Source organism: Callorhinchus milii, unplaced genomic scaffold (genome assembly GCF_018977255.1).
Source record: "Callorhinchus milii isolate IMCB2004 unplaced genomic scaffold, IMCB_Cmil_1.0 Scaffold1, whole genome shotgun sequence".
NCBI classification, from domain to species: Eukaryota; Metazoa; Chordata; class Chondrichthyes; order Chimaeriformes; family Callorhinchidae; genus Callorhinchus; species Callorhinchus milii.
In genome coordinates this window covers 138064974-138088151 of record NW_024704742.1, presented here as the reverse complement: position 1 = coordinate 138088151, position 23178 = coordinate 138064974, and the positions used below count along the sequence as shown (strand labels likewise).

The window sequence follows — 23178 nt, the reverse complement described above, 5'->3', positions numbered from 1 at the left end:
GACAGAGCCCTGGGAACACTGCACGAGACAGTCCGGGGCTAGAGGAGAAAATGTTTGAGGAGATGAAGTACAGGCAGTGTGAGAGGTACGATCTGAACCAGTCAAGGACAGCGTTGTGGAGGTTGAGGTGAGAGGAGAGGCGGTGGTTGAGGATAGGGTGGTCGATGGTGTCGAAAGCAGCAGAGAGGTCAAGGAGGACGAGGAGGCAGAGGGAGCCCTGGGCGCAGATGGACAGAATGTCATTTGTTACTTTGACCAGTGCTGTTTCTGTGCTGTGGGCGGCACGGAAACCCGATTGGAGGGGTTTGAGAAGGGAGTGACGGGAGAGGAAAGAGCGAAGCTGAGAAGCAACAACTCGTTCCAGGACCTTGGAGAGGAAGGGGAGGTTAGAGTGGGATGGTAGTTTGGGAATAGAGAAGGGGCCAGGAAGTTTTTTAACGATAGGAGTGATGACGGCGGTTTTTAATGGGGTGGGAACAGTACCAGACGATAGGGAGAGGTTTACGATGTCAGTGAGTAGAGGGACAAGGAGATGGAGCTGGGAGGTAAGGAGGGGGATAGGGATGGGGTTGAGGGAGCAGGTGGTGGGGTTCATGCGGGTTAAGGTGGTGATGAGAGAGGAGGCGACAGGTTCAAAGGTGTGGAGGGAGGGATGGGTAGGGGCCGGGGTGAGAGGGAGAGATGGGGAGGGTGTAGCAGATGCAGTGGCAGAGGCAGCTGAGCGGATCCCCTCGACTTTGGATTCAAGGAAGTCCAGCATCGCCTCGCCGTTGACATTGGAGGTGAGGATGGGTGGGGTGTGAGAGGGTGGGCGGAGAGCCGGTTCCTGATGGAGAAGAGGAGCCTGGGGTTGTCCTTAGCCTCCAAGATTGTCTTGGAGAAGAACGATGATTTAGCGGAGGCGAGGGTGGAGCGGTAGGATTTGACATGGTCCAGCCAGATCTGCCGATGGACAGTTAGGTTTGATTTAAGCCAAGTGCGCTCAGCATAACACGCCTGGGCTTTAAGGGAGCGGAGGTGGATGGTGTATCAGGGTGATTTGTATGAGGAGGAGACAGTTCGGGAAGAGAGGGGAGTGAGGGAATCAAGAGTAGAAGAGAGGGAGCTGTGGAGAAGAGTGATCGAGGAGGATAGGTCATTATGGAAGGAAGTCCAGAGGGGAAGGAATTCCAATGACTCCAAGGCAGCCGAGAGGGAGGGGGGGAGATTTTTTTCCAGGAGCGGAAGGAGATGGAGGTGGGTTGGGTGGTGGCGGGGAGAGGGATTAAGAAGTTGAGGGAGATGAAGTGATGGTCCGAAATGGCTTTGTCGATGAGAGGGTGAGGACCCGAGAGATCTCCAGGTCGAGGGGGTGACCGCGGAAATGGGTGGTGGAGTGTATGTGGAGGGAGAGATAAGGGAGGAAAAGTCAGCTGAGGTAGAGCAGGAGGGGATGAAGTGAAGGTTGACATCGCCAGGGTTGAGGAGGGGTTCAGAGCGAAGGGAGAGGGAAGATGTCGGGGATGAAGGTGGGGGAGGGCTTGGGGGGTGGTAGATAAGGAGAATTTTGAGGGAAAGGTTGGAAGGGTGATAAAGGGTCCAACTCCAGCCCCAATCCAAACCAAACCCCAGCTCCAAACCCCAACCCCAAACCCCAACACCAACCTCAACCCCAACTCAGCCACAAACCCCAACTCTGCCACAAACCCCAACTCCAGCCCCAACCCCAACCCAAACCCCAGCAACAAACCCCAGCCCCAACCCAAACTCAACCCCAATCCCAGCCACAAACTCCAGCTACAGCCACAGCCCCAGCTCCAAACCCCAACCCCAAACCCAACACCAACCTCAAACCCAACCCCAGCCAAAAAAACCAACACCAACACCACCCCACCCCAAACACCAACTACAGCCCCAAACCCCAACACCAACCCCAGCACCAAACCCCAACCCCAGCACCAACACCAGCCTCAGCCCCAAACCCTAACCCCAGCCCCAGCTCCAAACCCCAACCTCTGCTGCAAACTCCAAACTCCAACACCAACACTAATCTCAACCCGAACCTCAGTCTCAAACCCCAAACCCCAACACCAACCCCAGCCCCAACCCCAACCCAAACCCCAACCTCTACACCAGCCCCAGCCCCAAAGCCCAATTTCAACCTCAGCAACAAACCCCAACCCTAACCCCTAACCACAACCGCCAAAACCCAAACCCCAACACCAGCACCAACAAAAAACCCAACTTCAACCCCAGCCGCAACCCCAAACCCCAATCTCAACCCCAGCCGCAACCCCAAACCCCAATCTCAACCCCAGTCCCAACCACAAACCCAGCCCAAAACCCAGCCCAAAACCCAGCCCCAGCCCCAAACCCAACCCCAGCTCCAAACCCAACCCCAGCCCCAAACCCAACCCCAGCCCCAACGCCAAACCCAACTGCAACCCCAAAACCAGCCTCAAGCCTAACACCAGCCTCAACCCCCAAACCCAGCCCGAACCCTACCCCAATCCAAGCCAGAACCCCAGCCCCAATCCTCAACCCCAACCTCAAATCCAACCCCAGCCTCAATCCTCAACCCCAACCTCAAACCCAACCCCAATCCCAGCCCCAACCCAACCCCAATCTCAAACCCAACCCCAGCCCCAACCAAAACCCCAACCCCAGCCCCATCCCCAGCCTCAACACTTAACCCCTGCCCCAACCTCAACCCCAACTCCAACCCCAACCTCAACCTTAACCCCAAACCCAACCCAAATCCTTGGCCCAACCTCAACCCCAGCCCGAACCCCATCCCCAACCCCAACACCAGCTCCAAACCCCAACCCCTGCCGCAAACCCCAAACCCCATCCCAAACCCCAACACCAGCCCAGCCCCAAAGCCCAACTTCAATCTCAGCAATAACCCCCACCCCCAACCAACAACCACAACCACCTAACCCCAGCACCAACTCCAGCTCCAACCCCAGCATCGACCCCAACCCCAAACCCAAACCCAGCCCCAAACCCCAACCCCAACCTCAGCCCCAGCCCCAACCACAATCCCAACCTGAGCCCCAACCCCAGCCCCAACTCCAACCTCAAACCCAGCCCCAATCTCAACCTCAATCCCAATCCCAACACTAGCCCTAACCCAACACCAGTCCTAACTTCAACCCCAACCTCAACAACTGTGGGCAGCACGGAAACCTGATTGGAGGGGTTCATGGAGGCAGTGAGAGGAAATGAAAGAACAAAGCTGGGAGGCAACAGCTCTCTCAAGGACCTTGGATAGGAAGGGGAAATTTGATATGGGCCGGTAGCTGGATAGCTGTGATGGATCGAGGGAAGGTTTCTTCAAGGTGGGGGTGATAGTGGCTGCTTTGAGGGGGAAGGAACAGTGCCAGATGACAGGGAGAGATTAATGATGTCGGCGAGTAGTGGGGCAAGGAAGTGAAGCTGGGATTTAAGGGGAGGGTTAGGGATGGGGTCAAAAGAGCGGTGGTGGACTTTACCATGGAGTTTACCGTGTTGAAGACAGAGGAGGGGGTTACAGGTTCAAAGGTGTGGAAGGAAGGATGGGTAATTGTCGGATGGGTAATTGTGTGGGTTGGGGGTAGGGAGGGGTTGGAAGTTGGGAGGGCAGTGGCAGCTGAGTGGATTCCTTCAATTTTGGACTCAAGGAAGTCCAGCATTTTCTCGCAGTGAGAATCAGAGGAAAGTATCTGCCAGGCGTGTGGCAGAGGGCAGTGGAGCCGGTTAGTGGTGGAGAACAGGAGCCTGGGATTGCCTTTCGCCTCCAGGATTAACCTGGAATAGAAGGCTGATTTGGCTGAGGCGAGAGTGGAGTGGTAGTTCTTGATGAGGTCCAGCCAGATGTGGCGGTGGACCGTTAGGCCAGATTTGAGCCAAGTGCGTTTGGCAGCCCACACCTGGCCCTTGAGTGAGCGGAGGTGGCTGGTGAACCAGAGTGAGGATCGGAAATAGGAGGCAGTTCGGGAGTTGAAGGGGGCAAGGACATCGGGTGTGGTGGAGGGGATGCTGTGGAGAAGAGAGGTGGGCCAGAGGGAAAGGAGATCAAAGGACTCCAGGGCAGCAGCAAAGGATTGCAGGGAGATCTTCTTCTACGTGCGGTAGACAAGCCCTGTGACTCCCCGCCACTGCCTGACTTACCTTCCGTGAGTCCTGCTTGGTTTACCAGGGCTTTCGAGGCCCTGCCGCTCGCTGGCTCGCGATGCCATCTCAACCCCAAACCCGACCCCCAGCCCCAACCACAACCCGAATCCCAAGCCTACCCCAACCCCAGCCCCAAATCCAATCGCAGCCCCAATCCGAACCGCAACCCAAGCCCGAACACCAACCCCAAACACAGCCCCAACCCTTACCCCAAACCCTGACCTCAATCCCAGCCCCAGCCCCAGGCCCAACCCAAAGGGAGGGGAAAGATGGAGATAGAGAGATGGAAAGGGAGAGGAGAGATGGGGTGAGACGGAGAGGGAGGGTGAGATTGGAGCAAGGGGGAGAGATGGAAAGGGAGGGAGAAATAGAGAGGGAGGGCAGAAATGCAGATAGAGGGGGAGAGATGGGGAGGGATAGGATAGATGGAGGGGGAGCTTTGGAGAGGGGGGAGAAATGGAGAGAGAGGGAGAGATGGAGAGGGAGGAAGAGACACAGAGAAGATGATTGAATGAAACTCAGGTACAAATATTTATAAAAATAAGTTATTTATTACTGAGCAAGTCACTGTGCTCAGTTGGTGCTCGGGGCAGGTGTCGGTGAGAGGCCTGTGTGTCTGGAAGACTGAAGGCCTCGGAGCAAGTGGCACATGTGGGCTTTCCATGGTTGGGCTTCAGTTCCTGTCCGGGGTCTCCCCTTCCCTTCTACTCCTCTTGGCCATCGGTCGCCTGGGGAACTTTCTCGACTTCTGACCAACAACGGTGATAAATATTGCATTGCACACATGTACAGGTGCTCGGGACAGGTGTAGGCGAGAGGCCTGTGTGTCTGGATGACTGAAGGCCTCGGAGCAAGTGGCACATGTGAGCTTTCCGTAGTTGGGGTTCACTTCCATCCGGGGTCTCCCCTTCCCCTCCCCTCGTCCTGGTCGTCGCTCGCACACCCTCACATGGGGATCTTTCTCGCCTTCAGCCACTTTTTCAGAGCCTTGTTATTGGGATCTACGCAAAGCTTACGTTTGCTTGTGTGAAGCCTAACGGACATCAAAACACAGCCCATTAGCAACCAGACACCCCCGCCATCCCATAATAACCAACCCGCAGTCACTCATTGCTCACCACCCCATAAACACACGCACACACGTATCACCCGCGTTATACAGTCACACTTCACAGTATATTCTGTTAAGGGCTTTGAGACTTCACAAAGACGTGATAATGCGCTATATAAGGCACAAGGATTATTATTATTATGACGACTGTTTGTGGGACACTGCTGTGGGCAGTTGGGCCGCCACGTTTCGCCCACAAAATACACAGTCACAACACTTTAGAGTATATTGTGTGAAGCGCGTTGAGACATCGCAACTGTGTGGTAAGGTGCTATATCAAATGCAAGGTTTATTATTGTTATCAATAATAAATTTCTGTGAGTAAAACTTACACAACGGCCTTGATCGTGCAGTGATTAGTTTTCTGAATCTCCACTTTCGTGACCCGTTTCCCCAGGTGTTTGGTGAAGTAATTAACCACCCGGGTGCAACATGAGATAGGTGGGAATGCTGGAAACCCTGTAAAAACACACACCATTATTCTCTCTCTCTTTCTCTCGAACAACACTTTTTATTTCTCTCTCTCTCCTGGATGTACAGCGCTCACCAGATAACAGGCAACCATTCCCTTTAATGACCAACTGAATTATTTTTTGCCCAGTCGGGTGTCTGACACACGGGGAAACCCATCAGCTTTGCTTAAGAGTCTCCAAACACAGCTGAGATTTCCGTCCATCCCTCCTACACCTGGAAATGCCAGAGATAGATAGTTGGGATGGAATGTGCGCTCTCTCCCTGGAGGGAGGGCTCCTGCTTACCTAATTCCGGAGAGTATTAGGCGCAGGTTGGTGAGAGCCAAGGCTTTGGGGGACCCCAGAGTGTGCATTGGGCTTGAACGTACAAAGAGGTGGGGGGGAGCTCTGTTTAATATCTCATCCGAAGGATGGAGCCTTTGACAAAGTATCTCTCTCTCTCTCTCTCTCTCTCTGTGTGTCCCCCCAGCCCTGCGCTGGAGCGGCAGCCTGGACTGTGAGCTCAGATACCCCGATCTGGGGCTCAAACCCAAGTCCACTTGACGGCAGAGATTGAGAAGAGAAACGGAGTGAGGTTGGTGTGGGAGGCAGGAGGCAGCAGACACTCACCTTGTGTGGTGTGGAGAGCAGCGAGGGCTGTGACCAGGAGAAGGAGGATGATCTTGGTGTCCATGCTGTTGGCTGTCTGTGACTGAGGAGCTGAGCTGTGATGAGCTGAGCTGTGAGGAGCTGAGATGTGAGGAGCTGAGCTGTGATGAGCTGAGCTGTGATGAGCTGAGTGTGAAGCTGCCCTGAGCTCAGCTGTATTTATGCAGCAAGTTTCAAACTCACCGCCCTCAACTTTCCACTGACATCAGCCAACGTCACCCACAGCCACACACTGTCTGTCAGTGACTCAGTTTCTGTAACCCACCCGTGGACTTAGTCACTGTCCCCCATCCCCCGCCCACCCCCTCCCACATCATAGGTTAAGGGATGCTTCAGGGAAAACTGCCAAAGGATAAATCAAAGCAGTAAATCTTATTGAAAATCTTTAGATCTTATTGAAACATATAAGATTCTTAAAGAGCTGATAAAGTAGACACTGAGGGTCTGTTTCCCCGGGAGGAGAATCTATAACCCGGGGTCACAGTCTGAAAATTAAGGGACAGCCTTTTAGAACAGAGTTGAGGAAACATTTCTTCACTCAGAGGGTAATGAATTTATGGAATTCACTCCCCCAGAAGACTGTAGATGTCAGTCCTTGAACATCTTCAAGGCTGAGACAGATAGATTTTTAAAAAATAGAGGGATTAGGGGATATGGGGAGAGGGCGGGTAATTAGAGTGAGGTGAGAAGATCAGCCATGATCTTACTGAATTGCGGGGCACAGGCTCGAGGGGCTGAATGCCCTACTCCTGCTCCTAATTCTTATGTTCTTATGTAAATCCTGATCAACGGTTTCACTGTTGGAGACTCCGTCGCCAGAGGCTGAGATTTAATAATAATAATCCTGTATTTGATATGGCGCCTTATCACACATTTCAGGCGTCTCAAAGGGCTTCACAGAATATAATGTGGAGTGAATTGTATTTTGTGCGCAAAACGCGGCAGGCAATTGGCCCAGCAGTGTCCCCGCAAACAGTCGTGGATTGAGTGAGCAACTTTTTTTGGAGGGATTATTAATTACCCCCAGAAAGCGATCCGCCAATCGACTGACAACCGGGTTCCTACTCACTGCTGCGAAAACAGAGGTGTGTGGAGTAAGGAAACTTGTCTAAGGTTTCGTCCTGCCCGGGAATCGAACCCAGGTCCTCTGGCTTGCAAGGTGAGGGCTCTAAACACTGTAGTATAGGACTCCACATGAGATTGAAGATGATAAAATTAATGATAACCCTGACATCTGACCCAGCGCCTTCCAGGTCTGAAAGCACTTCTCAGGGTTCGTCTCATCCGGAGGACGGCATCTCTGAATGCAACGCTCTCTCTCTCTCTCTCCCCCCCCAGGACTGCGCTACACAGCTCTATATCCTGAAAGCGAGGGGAGTGTGTGGTGGGGGGGGATGGTGGGGGGATGGGTGTGGCTCAAACCCAAATCTTGAGGCGAGAGTGCAGGCGGCTGAGAGCAGACGCTCCCTACACCTAACAGTAAAGACCTATGAAACAATGTGAGATGTTCAGAACTAAGATAATATGAAAGCTTGTCTTGGGCTGAGGGCTGGTGGTGGGGTGGGGGTGGGGGGTGGAGGGTGGGGGGTTTAGCTGATGGTGGGCTGGGAGGTGGGGCTGAGGATTGCAATGACACTGGCTTCCGGTTATGTAACCCAGATACCCTCGGAGCCAACACTGAGATCAGGGCCAAAAGCTGAGGCTGCGTAAACATTTCATGGAAGCTGAGTCAGACTGTGTTCCATCAAATCAGAGCACACGCCAGGGAGCACGCATACACACACACACACACATACAGACACATATATATACATACATATACACACACACGCACACACACACACATACACACACACCTACAGACACACATATATACATACATATACACACACACACACACACATACAGACACACATATATATACATACATACATACATACACACACACGCACATACATACACACACATACAGACACACATATATACATACATATATACACACACACACACATACACACAGACACACATACAGACACATATATATACATATATACACACACACACACACACACACACATACAGACACACATATATCCATACATATACATACACACACACATACACACACACACACAGACACACACACATACAGACACACATATATACATACATATACACACATACATATACACACATACACACACACACACATACAGACACACATACACATACAGACACACATACATATACTCACATACATATACACACATACTCACATACATGCACACACAGGGAGGAGGATTAGGTGCGGAGCGAGCAGGGGCAGGGGCAGGGGGAGGGTTGTTTGACGCAGAGTGAGCAGGAGGGAGTGGGAGGGGGAATCAGGCCTAATATTACAATGATTTTATCAGTTGAGCAGCATTGCCAGACTCCGCCACGGCCTCAGCCCTCGGCTGCCCAAACCCTCACCCACGCATTCGTCACCTCAAGGCTCGATTAGGGGAACTCCCTCCTCATCGGCCTTCCCACCTCTTCCCTTCACAATCTACAGATCATCCAGAACTCTGCAGCTCGTGTGCTCTCGGGCACCAGACTCCGTGACCCCATCACTCCCCCCCTCGCCCGACTCCACTGGCTCCCCATCCCCCAGAGGATTGAATTCACGATCCTCGTCCTCACCTTTAAGGCCATCCATGGCCTCGCCCCCTCCTACCTCTCTGACCTGCTGACTCCCTACCAACCTGCCCACTCCCTCCGTTTATCGGGCTCCGGCTGCTCCATGTCTCCCGCCCAACCATCGGTGGCCGGGCTTTCAGCCTCTCTGCCCCCACACTCTGCAACTCCATCCCACGGTCCCTTCGCCTCGCTTCCTCACTTGCCTTCAAGGCTGGTCTCAAGACCCTTCTCTTTGGCCATGCCTTTGGTCTCCCTCCCACCTGTCTGCCTTCCCTCCCCCTCCCCCTGGATGTTCAGTTGGACAAAGTGTAAGATTAATTACAGGCAATCACAGCGGTTTTGTCCACAGAAACCACAGCAAGTCAAAACAATGCTAACTTTAACAACACTGTGATTCCTAGAAAGGATTCCTCTATTACATCAAGACTTGATTGTGCAAACTCACTGCTTGGCGGCCTCCCCAACTCCTCCCTCCACTGGCTGCAGGTCATCCAGAACTCTGCTGCCCGTGTCCTCTCCCGCACTAGGATCTGTAACCCTAATCACCCCCATCCTTGCCCAATTCCACTGGCGTCCCATCACACAAAGGATACAGTTCAATATCCTGATCCTCACCTTCAAAGCCCTCCATGGTCTTGCTACCCACCAGCTCTCCGACCTCCTAACCCTCTACCATCCTGTTCGCTCCCTCTGCTCATCGGGCTCCGGCCTAGTCATCAGCAGTGAGTGCCCTGGAATACTGTGGACCCACGTGGCTCAGGAACCAGACTGGAGACTGTCACACAGAGCGGTGGCTCGATTCCGACATTCCGTTGCCAAACGTCACCTTGGGGCCAGTTGTGAAACTTCAGATGGGAAGTGCTGCAATACCGATCCCAGCCAACAGAGGGTGGTCAGGAGCTCAATCTTTCCCATAATGCGCAGTTATGGGTGAGATTGGATCGAGGCAACCAACACAAGCCAATCTCAAGAGGAGATGAAGTCCAGCATTGCTTTAGCTCAAGGACTAATTGATGTGAACAGTAACTACACTTGACCTTAGCCTAAAGATCACGTCTCAGCTGTCTCGCTCGGAAAGGGGGTTTTGTCCATCAGTGGCCTCGGGGGTGGCAACTCTATGCCCACCTCAACAGGTACAGACACCACCTCAGTTTAATGTCTTCTTGGAGGATGGTGTCTCCAATATTGAAGCCTTTCTCCAGCACCAGCACCATTCGCACTCCCAAGCCCCAACCTCAGCCTCAACCCAACCCACAGCGCAGCCCCAACCCCCAGCCTCAACCCCAACTCCCAGCCTCAACCCAACCCACAGCCCAGCCCCAAACCCCATCATGAACCTCAATCCCCAGCCTCAACCCAACCCCCAGCCCAACCCCAAACCCAACCCCAGCCTCAACCATAACGCTAGTCCCTCCCCAGCTCCATCCCCATCCCCAGCACCAACACCAACCCAGGTGCAGCCCCAGCCTCAAACTCAACCCCAACCATAACCCAAACCCCAACCTCAACCACAATCCCCAGCCTCAACTCTAACCCCAAACCCAACCCCAAATACAAACCCCAGCCCAACCCCAGCCCCAACCCTAAATATCAACCCCAAACCCAACTCCAAATTCAGCCCCAACCCCAACACTAGCCCTACCCCCAGCCCCAAATCCCAACCTCAATCTCAACCCCAGCCTCAACCCAATCCCCAAACACCAGCCCTGGCCTCAAACCCAACCCCAGCCACAAGCCCAACCTCAAACTCAACCCCAACCCCAGCCCCAACACCTGCCGCAGCCTCAAACCTAAGCCCCAATCACAGCCCCCGACCCCAATCCCAGCTCCAATCCCAGCCTCAACGCAAGCCTCAACCCGGGCCCTAACCCCAGCCCCAACCCCAGCCGCAAACCCATACACCAACCTCAATCCCAACCCCAGCCCCAACGCCATCCCAAATCCCAGCTCCAACACCAGCCTCAACCCCAGCCCAAACCACAACCGCAACCTCAATCCCAAATCCAACCCCAACCCCAGCAACAATCCAGGCTCCAAACCCAAATACCCAAATCAACTGCAACCCCAACCCAAAACCGAATCCCAAACCCAACCCAAACCACAACCCCAGCCCTAGCCCCAACCTCAAACTCAACCCCAACCTCAGCCCCAACACCTACCACGGCCTGAAACCTGAGCCCCAACCACAGCCCCCGAACTCAACCCCAGCCCCAAACCCATCACCAGCCCCAACCACAAACCCAAATACCAATATCAACCGCTACACCAGATCCAACCCCAAACCCAACCCAAACCACAACCCCAGTCCTAGCCCCAACCTCAACCCCAACCCCAACCCCAGCCCCAACCACAACACCAACCCCAACATCAGCTCCAACCCCATCTCCAGCATCAGCACCAACCCAGGCGCAGCCCTAGCCTCAAATACATCCCCAACATCAACCCAACCCCCCCCACCTCAACTACAATCCCCAGCCTCAACTCCAAACCCAACCCCGAATACCAACCTCAGCCCCAACCCCAACCCCAGCTCCAAATACCAACCTCAACCCCAATCCCAAAACCAGCCCCAAACCCAGCACCAACCCCAACCCTAATACCAGCCCCTACACCAACCCCAATACCAACCCCAGCTCCAACCCCAAAACCAGTCCCAGTCCCTACCCCAACTCCAGCCCCAAATACCAACGTCAACCCCAACCACAGCACCAATTCCAACCCCAACACCAGACACAACCTCAGCCCTAAATACCAACCTGAATTCCAACCCCAGGCTCAACCCCAACCCCAACCTTAAACCCAGCCACACCCCCAGCACCAACCAAAACCCCAGGCCCAGCTCAAACACCAGCCTGGCCCCAAACCCAGCTCCAAATACCAACCTGAACCCAATGCCAGCCCCAACCCCAGCCCAAATACCAACCTCAACTCCAACCCCAAACCCAGCCACAACCTCAACCGCAACCCCAACCCAAACCATAGAACCGGCCCAAAACCCATCCCCAACCCCAGCCCCAAACGCAACACCAACCTCAAACTCAACCCCAACTCCAACACCTGCCGCCAACCCCAAACACAGAACCATCCCCAGCACCAACCGCAACTCCAACACCAATCCCAACATCAACCCCAGCCCCAACCATAGCACTAGCCCCAAATCCTGACCTCAATTTCAGGCCCAACCCAAAGGGAGGGAAAGATGGAGATAGAGAGATGGAGAGGAAGATAATAGATACAGAGGGAGAGATGGAGGAGAGGAGAGATGGAGAATGGAGAAAGATGGAGAGTGAGGAGAGATGGAGAGGGAGAGCAAGATTCAAGACTGAGGTTGATAGATTTCTAGAGGACAGAGGGATTATGGGATATGGGATAGGGCGGGTAAATGGATTTAGGTTAGAAGAAGCCATGATCTTATTAAATGGCAGGGCAGGCGCAAGGGGCCAAATAGCTTACTCCTGCTCCTATGTCTTATGGAGATGCAAGGAGGGGGAGAGATGGAGAGGGAGGGAATGATGGAGAGGGAAGGCACAAATTGAGATAGAGGGAAGAGATGGGGAGGGATATGATAGATGAAAAGGGAGAGGAGCAATGAAGAGAGGGAGGAGAGATGGGGTGAGGGAGAGAGATGGAGAGGGAGGGGAGAGATGGAGAGGCAGGCGAGAGATGGAGAGGGAGGGATACATGAGGAGAGGGGAAGAGGATGGAGAGATGGAGAGGGATGGAGAGATGGAGAGGAAGGGGAGAAATGGAGAGGGAGGGATGATTAGTTCAGACAAGACCCCCCCCAAACTTTTCCAGGCCACAGATTATCAAAGGACAATGCAGAGCTGAACTTCACCAGGTCATGGGATGGCCTCTTCAGCAGGACAAGCCCGACCTGAGCTCGTGACCAGGTGCTCAAGTCAGCTCTGCATTCCAGTATCTCTGCTTTCTCTGTGTGAGGGCAGGTCACACTCCTCAGATGGGAAGTGCTGCAATACCAATCTCAGCCAAAAGAAGGTGGTCAGGAGCTCAATATTTCCCATAATGCTGAACCCCAACCCCAGCCACAACACCAGCCCCACCCCAATCTCAAACCCGGCCCCAACCCCCAAACAAAATCCCAGGCACAACCCAAACCCCAGCCCAACTTTAACTTCAAACCCAGCCCCAACCCTCACCGCAAACACTGATCTCAACCCCAGGCCGAGCCCCAATGCAAAGGGAGGGTAAAGATGGAGAGAGAGATGGGAGATGGAGAGATGGAGAAAGAGACGAGAGATGGAGAGGGAGGGAGAGATGGAAAGGAAGGGAGAGATGGAGAGAGGGGGAGAAATGGAGAGGGAAGGAGAGATGGAGAGGGAAGGAGAGATGGAGAGAGAGAGCGAAAGTCGCGGAGAGGATGATTGAATGAAACTCAGATTCAAATATTAACAAAAACTGTTATTTATTAAATCGGTCTGACCAACAACGGTGATAAATATTGCATTGCACACATGTACAGAGTGTGTAAGAGGCGTGTATAAGGCGTGTACAGAACGTTTCACAGTGTGAGTGTCTTAAAGTGCAGTCCTGCCCGAATCACTGCGCTCAGTTGGTGCTCGGGACAGGTGTAGGCGAGAGGCCTGTGTGTCTGGATGACTGAAGGCCTCGGAGCAAGTGGCACATGTGGGCTTTCCGTGGTTGGGGTTCACTTCCATCCGGGATCTCCCCTTCCCCTCCCCTCGTCCTGGTCGTCGCTCGCACACCCTCACATGGGGATCTTTCTCGCCTTCAGCCACTTTTTCAGAACCTTGTTATTGGGATCCACGCAAAGCTTACGTTTGCGTATGTGAAGCCTAAGAGACATCAAAACACAGCCCATTAGCAACCAGACACCCCCGCCATCCCATAATAACCAACCCGCAGTCACACACTGCTCAACACCCCACACAACACGTGTGTTTCACCCACAATATACAGTCACCATACGTTACAGTATATGCTGTGAAGCGCTTTGAGACGTTGCGAAGACTTGATAAGGCGCTACGTGAGGCGCAAAGATTAATATTATGACGACTGTTTGTGGGACACTGCTGTGGGCAATTGGGCCGCCACGTTTCGCCCACAAAATACACAGTCACAACACTTTAGAGTATATTGTTTGAAGCGCGTTGAGACATCGCAACTGTGTGGTAAGGTGCTATATCAAATGCAAGGTTTATTATTGTTATCAATAATAAATTTCTGTGAGTAAAACTTACACAACGGCCTTGATCGTGCAGTGATTAGTTTTCTGAATCTCCACTTTCGTGACCCGTTTCCCCAGGTGTTTGGTGAAGTAATTAACCACCCGGGTGCAACATGAGATAGGTGGGAATGCTGGAAACCCTGTAAAAACACACACCATTATTCTCAACACTTTTTCTTTCTCTCTCTCCTGGATGTACAGCGCTCACCAAATAACAGGCAACCGTTCCCTTTAATGACTACCTGAATTATTTTTTGCCCAGTCGGGTGTCTGACACACGGGGAAACCCATCAGCTTTGCTTAAGAGTCTCCAAACACAGCTGAGATTTCCGTCCATCCCTCCTACACCTGGAAATGCCAGAGATAGATAGTTGGGATGGAATGTGCGCTCTCTCCCTGGAGGGAGGGCTCCTGCTTACCTAATTCCGGAGAGTATTAGGCGCAGGTTGGTGAGAGCCAAGGCTTTGGGGGACCCCAGAGTGTGCATTGGGCTTGAACGTACAAAGAGTTGGGGGGAGCTCTGTTTAATATCTCATCCGAAGGATGGAGCCTTTGACAAAGTATCTCTCTCTCTCTCTCTCTCTGTGTCCCCCCAGCCCTGCGCTGGAGTGTCAGCCTGGACTGTGAGCTCAGATACCCCGATCTGGGGCTCAAACCCAAGTCCACTTGACGGCAGAGATTGAGAAGAGAAACGGAGTGAGGTTGGTGTGGGAGGCAGGAGGCAGCAGACACTCACCTTGTGTGGTGTGGAGAGCAGCGAGGGCTGTGACCAGGAGAAGGAGGATGATCTTGGTGTCCATGCTGTTGGCTGTCTGTGACTGAGGAGCTGAGCTGTGATGAGCTGAGCTGTGATGAGCTGAGCTGTGAGGAGCTGAGTGTGTAGCTGCCCTGAGCTCAGGTGTATTTATGCAGCAGGTTTCAAACTCTCCGCCCTCACCTTTCCACTGACATCAGCCAACGTCACCCACAGCCACACACCGTCTATCAGTGACTCAGTCACTCCCCCGCCCATCCCCCATGCATTGTAAGTTAAGACATGCTTCAGGGGAATCTGACAAAGCATAAATCACAGCAGTAAATCCTGATCAACGGTTTCACTGTTGGAGACTCCTTCGCCAGAGGCTGAGATTTAATAATAATAATCCTGTATTTGATGTGGCGCCTTATCACACATTTCAGGCGTCTCAAAGGGCTTCACAGAATATACTGTGGAGTGAATTGTATTTTGTGGGCAAAACGCGGCAGGCAATTGGCCCAGCAGTGTCCCCGCAAACAGTCGTGGATTGAGTGAGCAACTTTTTTTGGAGGGATTATTAATTACCCCCAGAAAGCGATCCGCCAATCGACTGACAACCGGGTTCCTACTCACTGCTGCGAAAACAGAGGTGTGTGGAGTAAGGAAACTTGTCTAAGGTTTCGTCCTGCCCGGGAATCGAACCCAGGTCCTCTGGCTTGCAAGGTGAGGGCTCTAAACACTGCAATATGGGACTCCACATGAGATTGAAGATGATAAAATTAATGATAACCCTGACATCTGACCCAGCGCCTTCCAGGTCTGAAAGCACTTCTCATCCGGAGGACGGCATCTCTGACAATGCAATGCTCTCTCCCTCTCTCTCCCCACCCCCAGCACTGCACTGCACAGCTCTGTACCCTGAAAGCGAGGGGAGGGGATGGTGGGGGGATGAGTTTGGCTCGAACCCAAATCTTGAGGCGAGAGTGCAGACGGCTGAGAGCAGACACTCCTTACACCTAACCGTAAAGATCTGTGAAACAATGTGAGATGCTCAGAGTTAATAATATGAAAGTTTGTCTTGGGCTGAGGGCTGGTGGGTGGGGGTGGGGGTGGCGGGAGGGGGGGGGGTTCAGGGGAAGGTGGGCTGCTAGGGGGGGAGTGAGGTGGGCTGTAGATTGCAAAGACACTGACTTCCGGTTACGCAACCCACATACCTCGGAGCCAACACTGAGATCAGGGCCAAAAGTGAGGCTGTGTAAACATTCCACAGAAGCTGAGACAGTCTGTGTTGCATGAAATCAGAGCACACGTCAAGGAACATGCATACACGCAAAGACATGCAACACATAATAATAATAATCCTTGCATTTGATATAGCGCTTTTCACGTCTTCTAGACGTCCCAAACATACACACACACATATACACATAGACACACACATATATACATACATATACAAACATACGCATACATACACACACATACACATACACACACACATACATAGAATCATAGAATCATAGAATGTTATGGCGCAGAAGGAGGCCATTCGGCCCATCGAGTCTGTGCAGCTCTTTGACAGAGCGTCACTTTCACTAACCCCAATCACCAGCTTTCTCCCCATAACCTGCAAACCCGTCTTCCCCGATACCTGTCCAGTCCTCTCTTAAAAGCTGTTATCGAATCGGACTTCACTGCCCTTTCGGGCGGATCATTCCAAATTCTAACAACTCGCTGAGTGAAAAATTTCTTCTAACCTCCCCTCTGCTTCTTTTGGTAGATATCTTAAGACTGTGACCACGGTCACAGACACACCTACCAGCGGAAACAGCTTTTCCCTATCTCGCCTGTCGAAACCTTTCATGATCTTGAAGACCTCTATCAGGTCCCCGCGTAACCTTCTCTGCTCTAATGGGAAAAGTCCTAACTTCTCCACTGTCCTCATAGCTAAGGTTCCCCATTCCTGGTATCATTCTCGTGAATCTCCTCTGCACCCTTTCCAGTGCCTTAATGTCCTTCCTGAGGTAAGGTGCCCAGAACTGGACGCAGTACTCCAGCTGAGGCCTAACCAGTGTTTTGTACAGATTAACCATAACCCCTACTCTTATACTCTATGCCCTACTAATAAAGCTCAGTACACCAAATGCCTTTTTTACTGCCCTATCTACCTGCCCCACTACCTTTAATGATTTGCTTACTTGAACACCCAGATCTCTCTGTACGTTCACCCCCCTTAAGATTGAGCTCCAAGTCTATATTGCCTCCTATCATTTTTCCTAAGTGTATCACCTCACACTTATCCACATTGAAATCCATCTGCCACATGTCAGCCCATTCCACCATTCTGTGTATGTCTGCCTGCAGTTGGTTACAGTCCTCCTCACTATTTACTACCCTACCTAACTTTATCATCTGCAAACTTGGAAATAGTGCTCCCTATGCCCAAGTCCAGATCATTAATATATATTAGAAAGAGCAGTGGTCCCAATACCGATCCCTGGGGGACACCGCTGCACACCTCCTTCCATTGCGAGAAACACCCATTAACCACCACTCTCTGCTCTCTGTCACTCAGTCAGTTCCTAATCCAAACTGCCACTGTCCCCTTAATACTGTGGGCCTCTAATTTTTTTATTAACCTCTTATGCGGCACTGTGTCAAAAGCATTTTTAAAATCCATGTAAATAATGTCCACCGCATTTCCCTCATCAACCCTCGCAGTCACCTCTTCAAAAAATTCTATTAGATTTGTTAGGCAAGATTTGCCTTTAACAAATCCATGTTGGCCGTCTCTAATTACCTCGTGTTCCTCTAAGTAGAGATTTATTCTGTCCCGGATTATGGTCTCCAGTAGTTTTCCTATTACCGAGGTTAGGCTGACTGGCCTGTAATTTCCGGGTTTGTCTTTCTGCCCCTTTTTGTAGAGTGGGGTAACATTAGCCTCTCTCCAGTCTCTTGGCACCACTCCTGTGTCCAATGAAGATTGAAATATAATGGCCAAAGCCTCCGCTATTTGAACCCGTATCTCCCACAGCAACCTTGGGTGAAACCCATCTGGTCCTGGGGACTTATCAATTTTGAGCCCAGTCAATCTTTTCAGAACTTCCTCTCTGTCTATAGTAATCTGATCTATTTCCTCTGCCCTCTCATCCAATACTCGGCATTTGGGGCATCCATTTCTGCTGTGAAGACAGATGCAAAGTACTCGTTCAGTACATCAGCCATTCCTCTGCCTCCACAAGATGGCCGTCATTGCCTTTGACTGGCCCCACCCTACCTTTAACTAACCTTTTTTCCTTTATGTGCTTTACAGTATTCACTTTACAGTATAGTCTGTGAAGCACTTTGAGACGCCTCAACGATATGATAAGGCGCTATATCAATGCAAGAATTATTATTATTATTGTTATTATTATTATTATTATTATTGTTATTATTAATATTGTCATTATTATTGTTATTATTATGCGTCTCCAAACCACACTGAGGATTCCACTGAGAATTATCAGTTTCACAGGAAATCCCAGGGACAGGTTGTTGGTGGGTTTAAAGGCCGATTGAGATACCGGTAACAACTCTATGAGATCTCTACTTATTGGGATTCACGGTTCGTGGCAGTGGGAGTCAGTTCCTGGATGTTCAGTTGGACAGAGTGTAAGATTAATTACAGGCAATCACAGCGGTTTTGTCCACAGAAACCACAGCAAGTCAAAACAATGCTAACTTTAACAACACTGTGATTACTAGAAAGGATTCCTCTATTACTTGATTGTGCAAACCTCCCCAACTCCTCCCTCCACAGGCTGCAGGTCATCCAGAACTCTGCTGCCCATGTCCTCTCCCGCACTAGGATCCGTATCCCTAATCACCCCCATCCTTGCCCAATTCCACTGGCTTCCCATCACACAAAGGATACAGTTCAATATCCTGATCCTCACCTTCAAAGCCCTCCATGGTCTTGCTACCCACCAGCTCTCCGACCTCCTAACCCTCTACCATCCTGTTCGCTCCCTCTGCTCATCGGGCTCTGGCCTAGTCATCAGCAGTGAGTGCCCTGGAATACTGTGGACCCACGTGGCTCAGGAACCAGACTGGAGACTGTCACACAGAGCGGTGGCTCGATTCCGACATTCCGTTGCCAAACGTCACCTTGGGGCCAGTTCAGCTCTAAGGAGACGCCGCAAATGTTCTTAACACGCCCAAGGTGACAGTCTGTCAAGGTGACACTCGTTCACAAAGTTGAGTCTCATCAAAAACTCACTGAGGTCTACAACGATCCAGGAGAAAGTGAACACACTCGCAATCCTGTCTATTGAGTAGGGTTTGACACAGACACTAGATTTTGATCGTGTAGTAGACGTGTTTGGAGCTATCAAGATACACAAGAAAGTATTTTAAAAAGGTGTTGCGGACTTTGCGAGCGTAGCTCATAAGTTCCAAAGGTGAACTCACAAGCTTGCAGGGTTGTCACAGAGCGAAACATATTGAAATCCACAGTCAATCCACTTTACAATATGTCCCGTGAAGCGCTTTGAGATGAGTTCTGAGTTCACATCAATAGACTCCTTATCAAATACAAGGATTATTATTAGCCTTAAGAGTATCCAAACCACACTGAGCATTCCATGCTTTCCACGTAAACATGGAAATTCTGGAGATTGATTTCTGATGAGAATTACGGCTAATTGTATTTCCACGAAATCTCTATTCATGGGATTTGGTGCAATGTGAGCTAAGACTCAGCTAGACAAAACTCTCGGTCAAAGTGAGTGACTAATCACTGGGAATCAAAATGATTTTGCCCACACAAAACCAAAGCAAGTGAGAAAAATATAAACTTTAAAGCCACTGTGATTCCAAGTAAGTGTCTTCCGCCTACTTCCTTGAGGAACCTCACCCTCCCCTTACCCCTGCACAGATACGTAGACATTCACACACCGTCACCGTCATCGGAAAATACTATCTGCCTTTCTGGAGGGAGAGAGAGAGAGAGGGTGGGGTCGGGCTAAGGAACAAGAGATTATATGTGGTTTGGAAAAGTGCCCAGTGAACAGAATTCCATACTGGCTTCTCTCTATTTATCTCTCTCTCTCTTTCTCACACACACATATACACAAGCGGCAGCCGCACATTGTAAATTGAGGAGCCTAAGTAGCAGAGGTCTAAAATTCCAGCCAGTCTCAGCCGTAAGGCCGTTTTGCCTTCAACAACAACAACAAGATTACATTTGTATAGCGCCTTTCACGTCGGGAGAACGTCCCAAGGCCCTGGACAGTGTACAGCATTTCAGACCTGAGCTGGGGTCAGGGGGGGAGAAGGGAGGGGAGGGGAAGGGGGGTGGCCGATGGCATGGACAGAGGAAGGTTTTGAGGTGGGACTTGAAGGAGGCAGGACAGATAAGAGATAAGTGGCAGGACAGGGAGATAAAGCTGTAAAAAGGGCATATGGGATACTAGGCTTTATAAATAGGGGCATAGAGTATAATCCGGGACAGAATAAATCTTCACTTAGAAGAATAGTGGTTAATTAGGGACCCCCAACATGGATTTATTAAAGGCAAATCTTGTCTAACAAATCTAATAGAATTTTTCGATGAGGTAACGGAGAGGGTGGATAAAGGTAGTGCAGTTGATATAGTTTATATGGACTTTCAAAAGGCATTTGACAAAGTGCTACATAGAATCATAGAATCATAGAATCGTACAGCACAAAAAGAGGCCATTCGGCCCATCGAGTCTGTGCAGCTCTTTGAATAGAGCAATGTAATGTCAGTCCCACTCCCCGGCCCTTTCCTCATAACCCTGCAGACCCGTCCTCCTCAAATACCCGTCCACCGCGTTTTTAAAAGGAGTTATCGAATCGGCCTCGACCGCCCTTTCAGGCGGTGCCTTCCAGATTCGAACAACTCGCTGCGTGAAAAAATTTCTTCTCCCCTCGGCTTCTTTTAGAGACTATTTTGAATCTGTGACCTCGAGTCACTAACACTCCCACCAGTGGGAACAGTTTTTCCCTTTCTAACCCATCAAATCCCCTCATGATTTTGAAGACCTCTATTAGGTCCTCGTAACCTTCTCTGCTCCAATGAGAATAATCCCGGCCTCTCTCGCCTTTCCTCATCATCACGGCCCCTCATTCCTGGTCCCATCCTCGTAAATCTCCTCTGTACCCTTTCCAATGCCTTAACGTCCTTCCTATAGTGTGGGGCCCAGAACTGGGGCAGTATTCTAACTGAGGCCTAACCAGTGTTTATATGGGTTAATTATAACCTCCTGACTCTTGTACTCTATGCCCCTATTTATAAAGCCCAGTATCCCATATACCCTTTTACAGCCTTATCTCCCTGTCCTGCCACCTTCAAGGATTCATTTACCTGACCCCCAGGTTTCTCTGTTGTTTTACCCCCTTAAGATTGTATTACCGCCTATATTGCCCTTCATTCTTTCTTCCAAAATGCATTACCTCATATTTCTCCACATTGAAACTCATCTGCCATGTGTCGCCCATTTTACCATCTGTCTATGTCTTCCTGCAGTCGGCTCCTATCCTTCTCACTGTTTACTGCTTCCGTGTCTGTACGAGTTGGGTGTCTATGTGTCACTGTGGGTCTGTGTATGTTTGTGGGGTGGGGGGAGCTTTGCGATGTCACAACAATGTGATAAAGCGCTTTATCAAATGCTTTATCAAATGCAAGGATTATTATAAATAATAATATATAGGAGGGGGAAGAATATTGATGTGAAGAGAGGAAATATAAGCTGAAGGTAGAATTTTAAAGGGGGTAAAGGAACAGAGAGACCTGGGGGTTCATGTAAGTAAATCTTTTAAGGTGGCCGGACAAGTGGGTAAAGCTGTTAAAAAAACATTCAAGATACTCGGTTTTATAAATAAATAGAATGCAAAAATCAGGAAGTTATGATGAACCTTTACATAAAACACAAGTTCAGTTTCTGCGCCCCACATTTTAGGAAGGATGTCAAGGCATTGGAGAGGGCGCAAAGAAGATTTACTAGCATGGTAAATAATAAATAAATAATCCTTACATTTGATATAGCGCTTTTCATGTCTTCGAGACGTCTCAAAGCGCTTCTTAGAATATACTGTAAAGTGAATTGACTGTGTATTTGTGGGCGAAATGCAGCAGCCAATTGCACACCGCAGCGTCCCACAAACAGTCGTGGATTGAAGTGACCAATTTATTGTTGTTTTTTTTTCTTCAGGGATTATTATTGGGTGTGGGGAATAAGGAAACTTGCCCAGGGTTTTGCCCTGCTGGGAATCGAACCCAGGTCTCTCGCTTCTAACTACTGAACTACAGGACTTCTATGCTGAATGGTACCAGGAATAAGGGACTTCAGTGATCAGGAGAGGCCGGAGACACTGGGATTATTCTCCTTGGAGCAGAGAGGGTTAAGAGGAAACTTAATAGAAGTTTTCAATATTATGAGGGGATTCGATAGGGTGAACAGGAGAGACTATTCCCACTGGCGGTGGGTCGGGAACCCGAGGGCACCAGTTTAAAATAGTTGTTAAAAGAAACAGAGGGGAGGGGAGGAGAAATGTTTACACACAGCGAGTTGTTGGGATCTGGAATGCATTGCCTGAAAGGCTGAGGGAAGCCGATTCCATAACAACTTTTAAGAGAGAAGGAGATAATTATTTGGGGAGGACAAGTTTGCAGTGCTATGGGGAAAGAGCGGGGGGTTGATCAGGGCTATGGGGAGAGAGCGGGGGAGTGGGATTAATTTGAATAGCTCTTATGAAAGACAGACATGATGGGTCAAATGGCCTCCTTGTGTGCTGTATGATTCTGTGATCCTATGAATACATTAATTGCAGAATCCTCCAGTTCCCATACCCCTAAAAATAGCTATAGTCACTCCCATCCTGAATAACCCTTCCCTGGTCTCATCCCTGCTTTCTAACTACCATCCCATCTCCCTTTTCTTTTCAAGGTCCTTGAAAGAGTCGTTGCTTCACTCATTCCTCTCCTACCACTCCCCTCACGAGTTCCTCCAATTGGCTTTCCGTGCTTCTCACAGCACAAGGTGACAAACGACATCCTGTCCACCCATGACCAGGACTCCCTCTGCCTCCTCGTCTTCCTTGACCTCTCTGCTGCCTTCAATACCGTGGAAAACTCCATCCTCCTCCACCACCTCTCCTCTCAACTCAACCTTCAAGGTTCTGTCCT

The 23178-nt window shown here is 50.7% G+C and overlaps 2 protein-coding genes across 2 annotated transcripts; both read right to left on the bottom strand.

Annotated features, from left to right (window-relative positions):
- Nucleotides 1-4932: 4932 nt before the first annotated feature.
- Nucleotides 4933-6444, bottom strand: LOC121848061 (C-C motif chemokine 28-like). The gene is made up of 3 exons (XM_042336305.1): nt 6328-6444; nt 5578-5704; nt 4933-5167 (listed from the first exon to the last, which is right to left on the bottom strand). Exons 1-3 carry the CDS (start codon nt 6389-6391, stop codon nt 5080-5082), a joined length of 279 nt encoding a protein of 92 aa, XP_042192239.1. The 5' UTR covers nt 6392-6444; the 3' UTR covers nt 4933-5079.
- A 7007-nt stretch (nt 6445-13451) lies between these two features.
- Nucleotides 13452-15104, bottom strand: ccl27a (chemokine (C-C motif) ligand 27a). The gene is made up of 3 exons (XM_007885198.2): nt 14988-15104; nt 14265-14391; nt 13452-13859 (listed from the first exon to the last, which is right to left on the bottom strand). Exons 1-3 carry the CDS (start codon nt 15049-15051, stop codon nt 13772-13774), a joined length of 279 nt encoding a protein of 92 aa, XP_007883389.1. The 5' UTR covers nt 15052-15104; the 3' UTR covers nt 13452-13771.
- Nucleotides 15105-23178: the final 8074 nt, after the last annotated feature.

What these genes read in the sequence shown, in the direction of transcription:
- LOC121848061 (XM_042336305.1), bottom strand. Translation starts at nt 6,391, where the DNA reads ATGGACACCAAGATCATCCTCCTTCTCCTGGTCACAGCCCTCGCTGCT. An exon ending in TGCTCTCCACACCACACAAG is followed by an intron (nt 5,705 to 6,327) that starts GTGAGTGTCTGC and finishes GTGTTTTTACAG; the next exon opens with GGTTTCCAGCATTCCCACCT. An exon ending in TGCACGATCAAGGCCGTTGT is followed by an intron (nt 5,168 to 5,577) that starts GTAAGTTTTACT and finishes GATGTCCGTTAG; the next exon opens with GCTTCACACAAGCAAACGTA.
- ccl27a (XM_007885198.2), bottom strand. Translation starts at nt 15,051, where the DNA reads ATGGACACCAAGATCATCCTCCTTCTCCTGGTCACAGCCCTCGCTGCT. An exon ending in TGCTCTCCACACCACACAAG is followed by an intron (nt 14,392 to 14,987) that starts GTGAGTGTCTGC and finishes GTGTTTTTACAG; the next exon opens with GGTTTCCAGCATTCCCACCT. An exon ending in TGCACGATCAAGGCCGTTGT is followed by an intron (nt 13,860 to 14,264) that starts GTAAGTTTTACT and finishes GATGTCTCTTAG; the next exon opens with GCTTCACATACGCAAACGTA.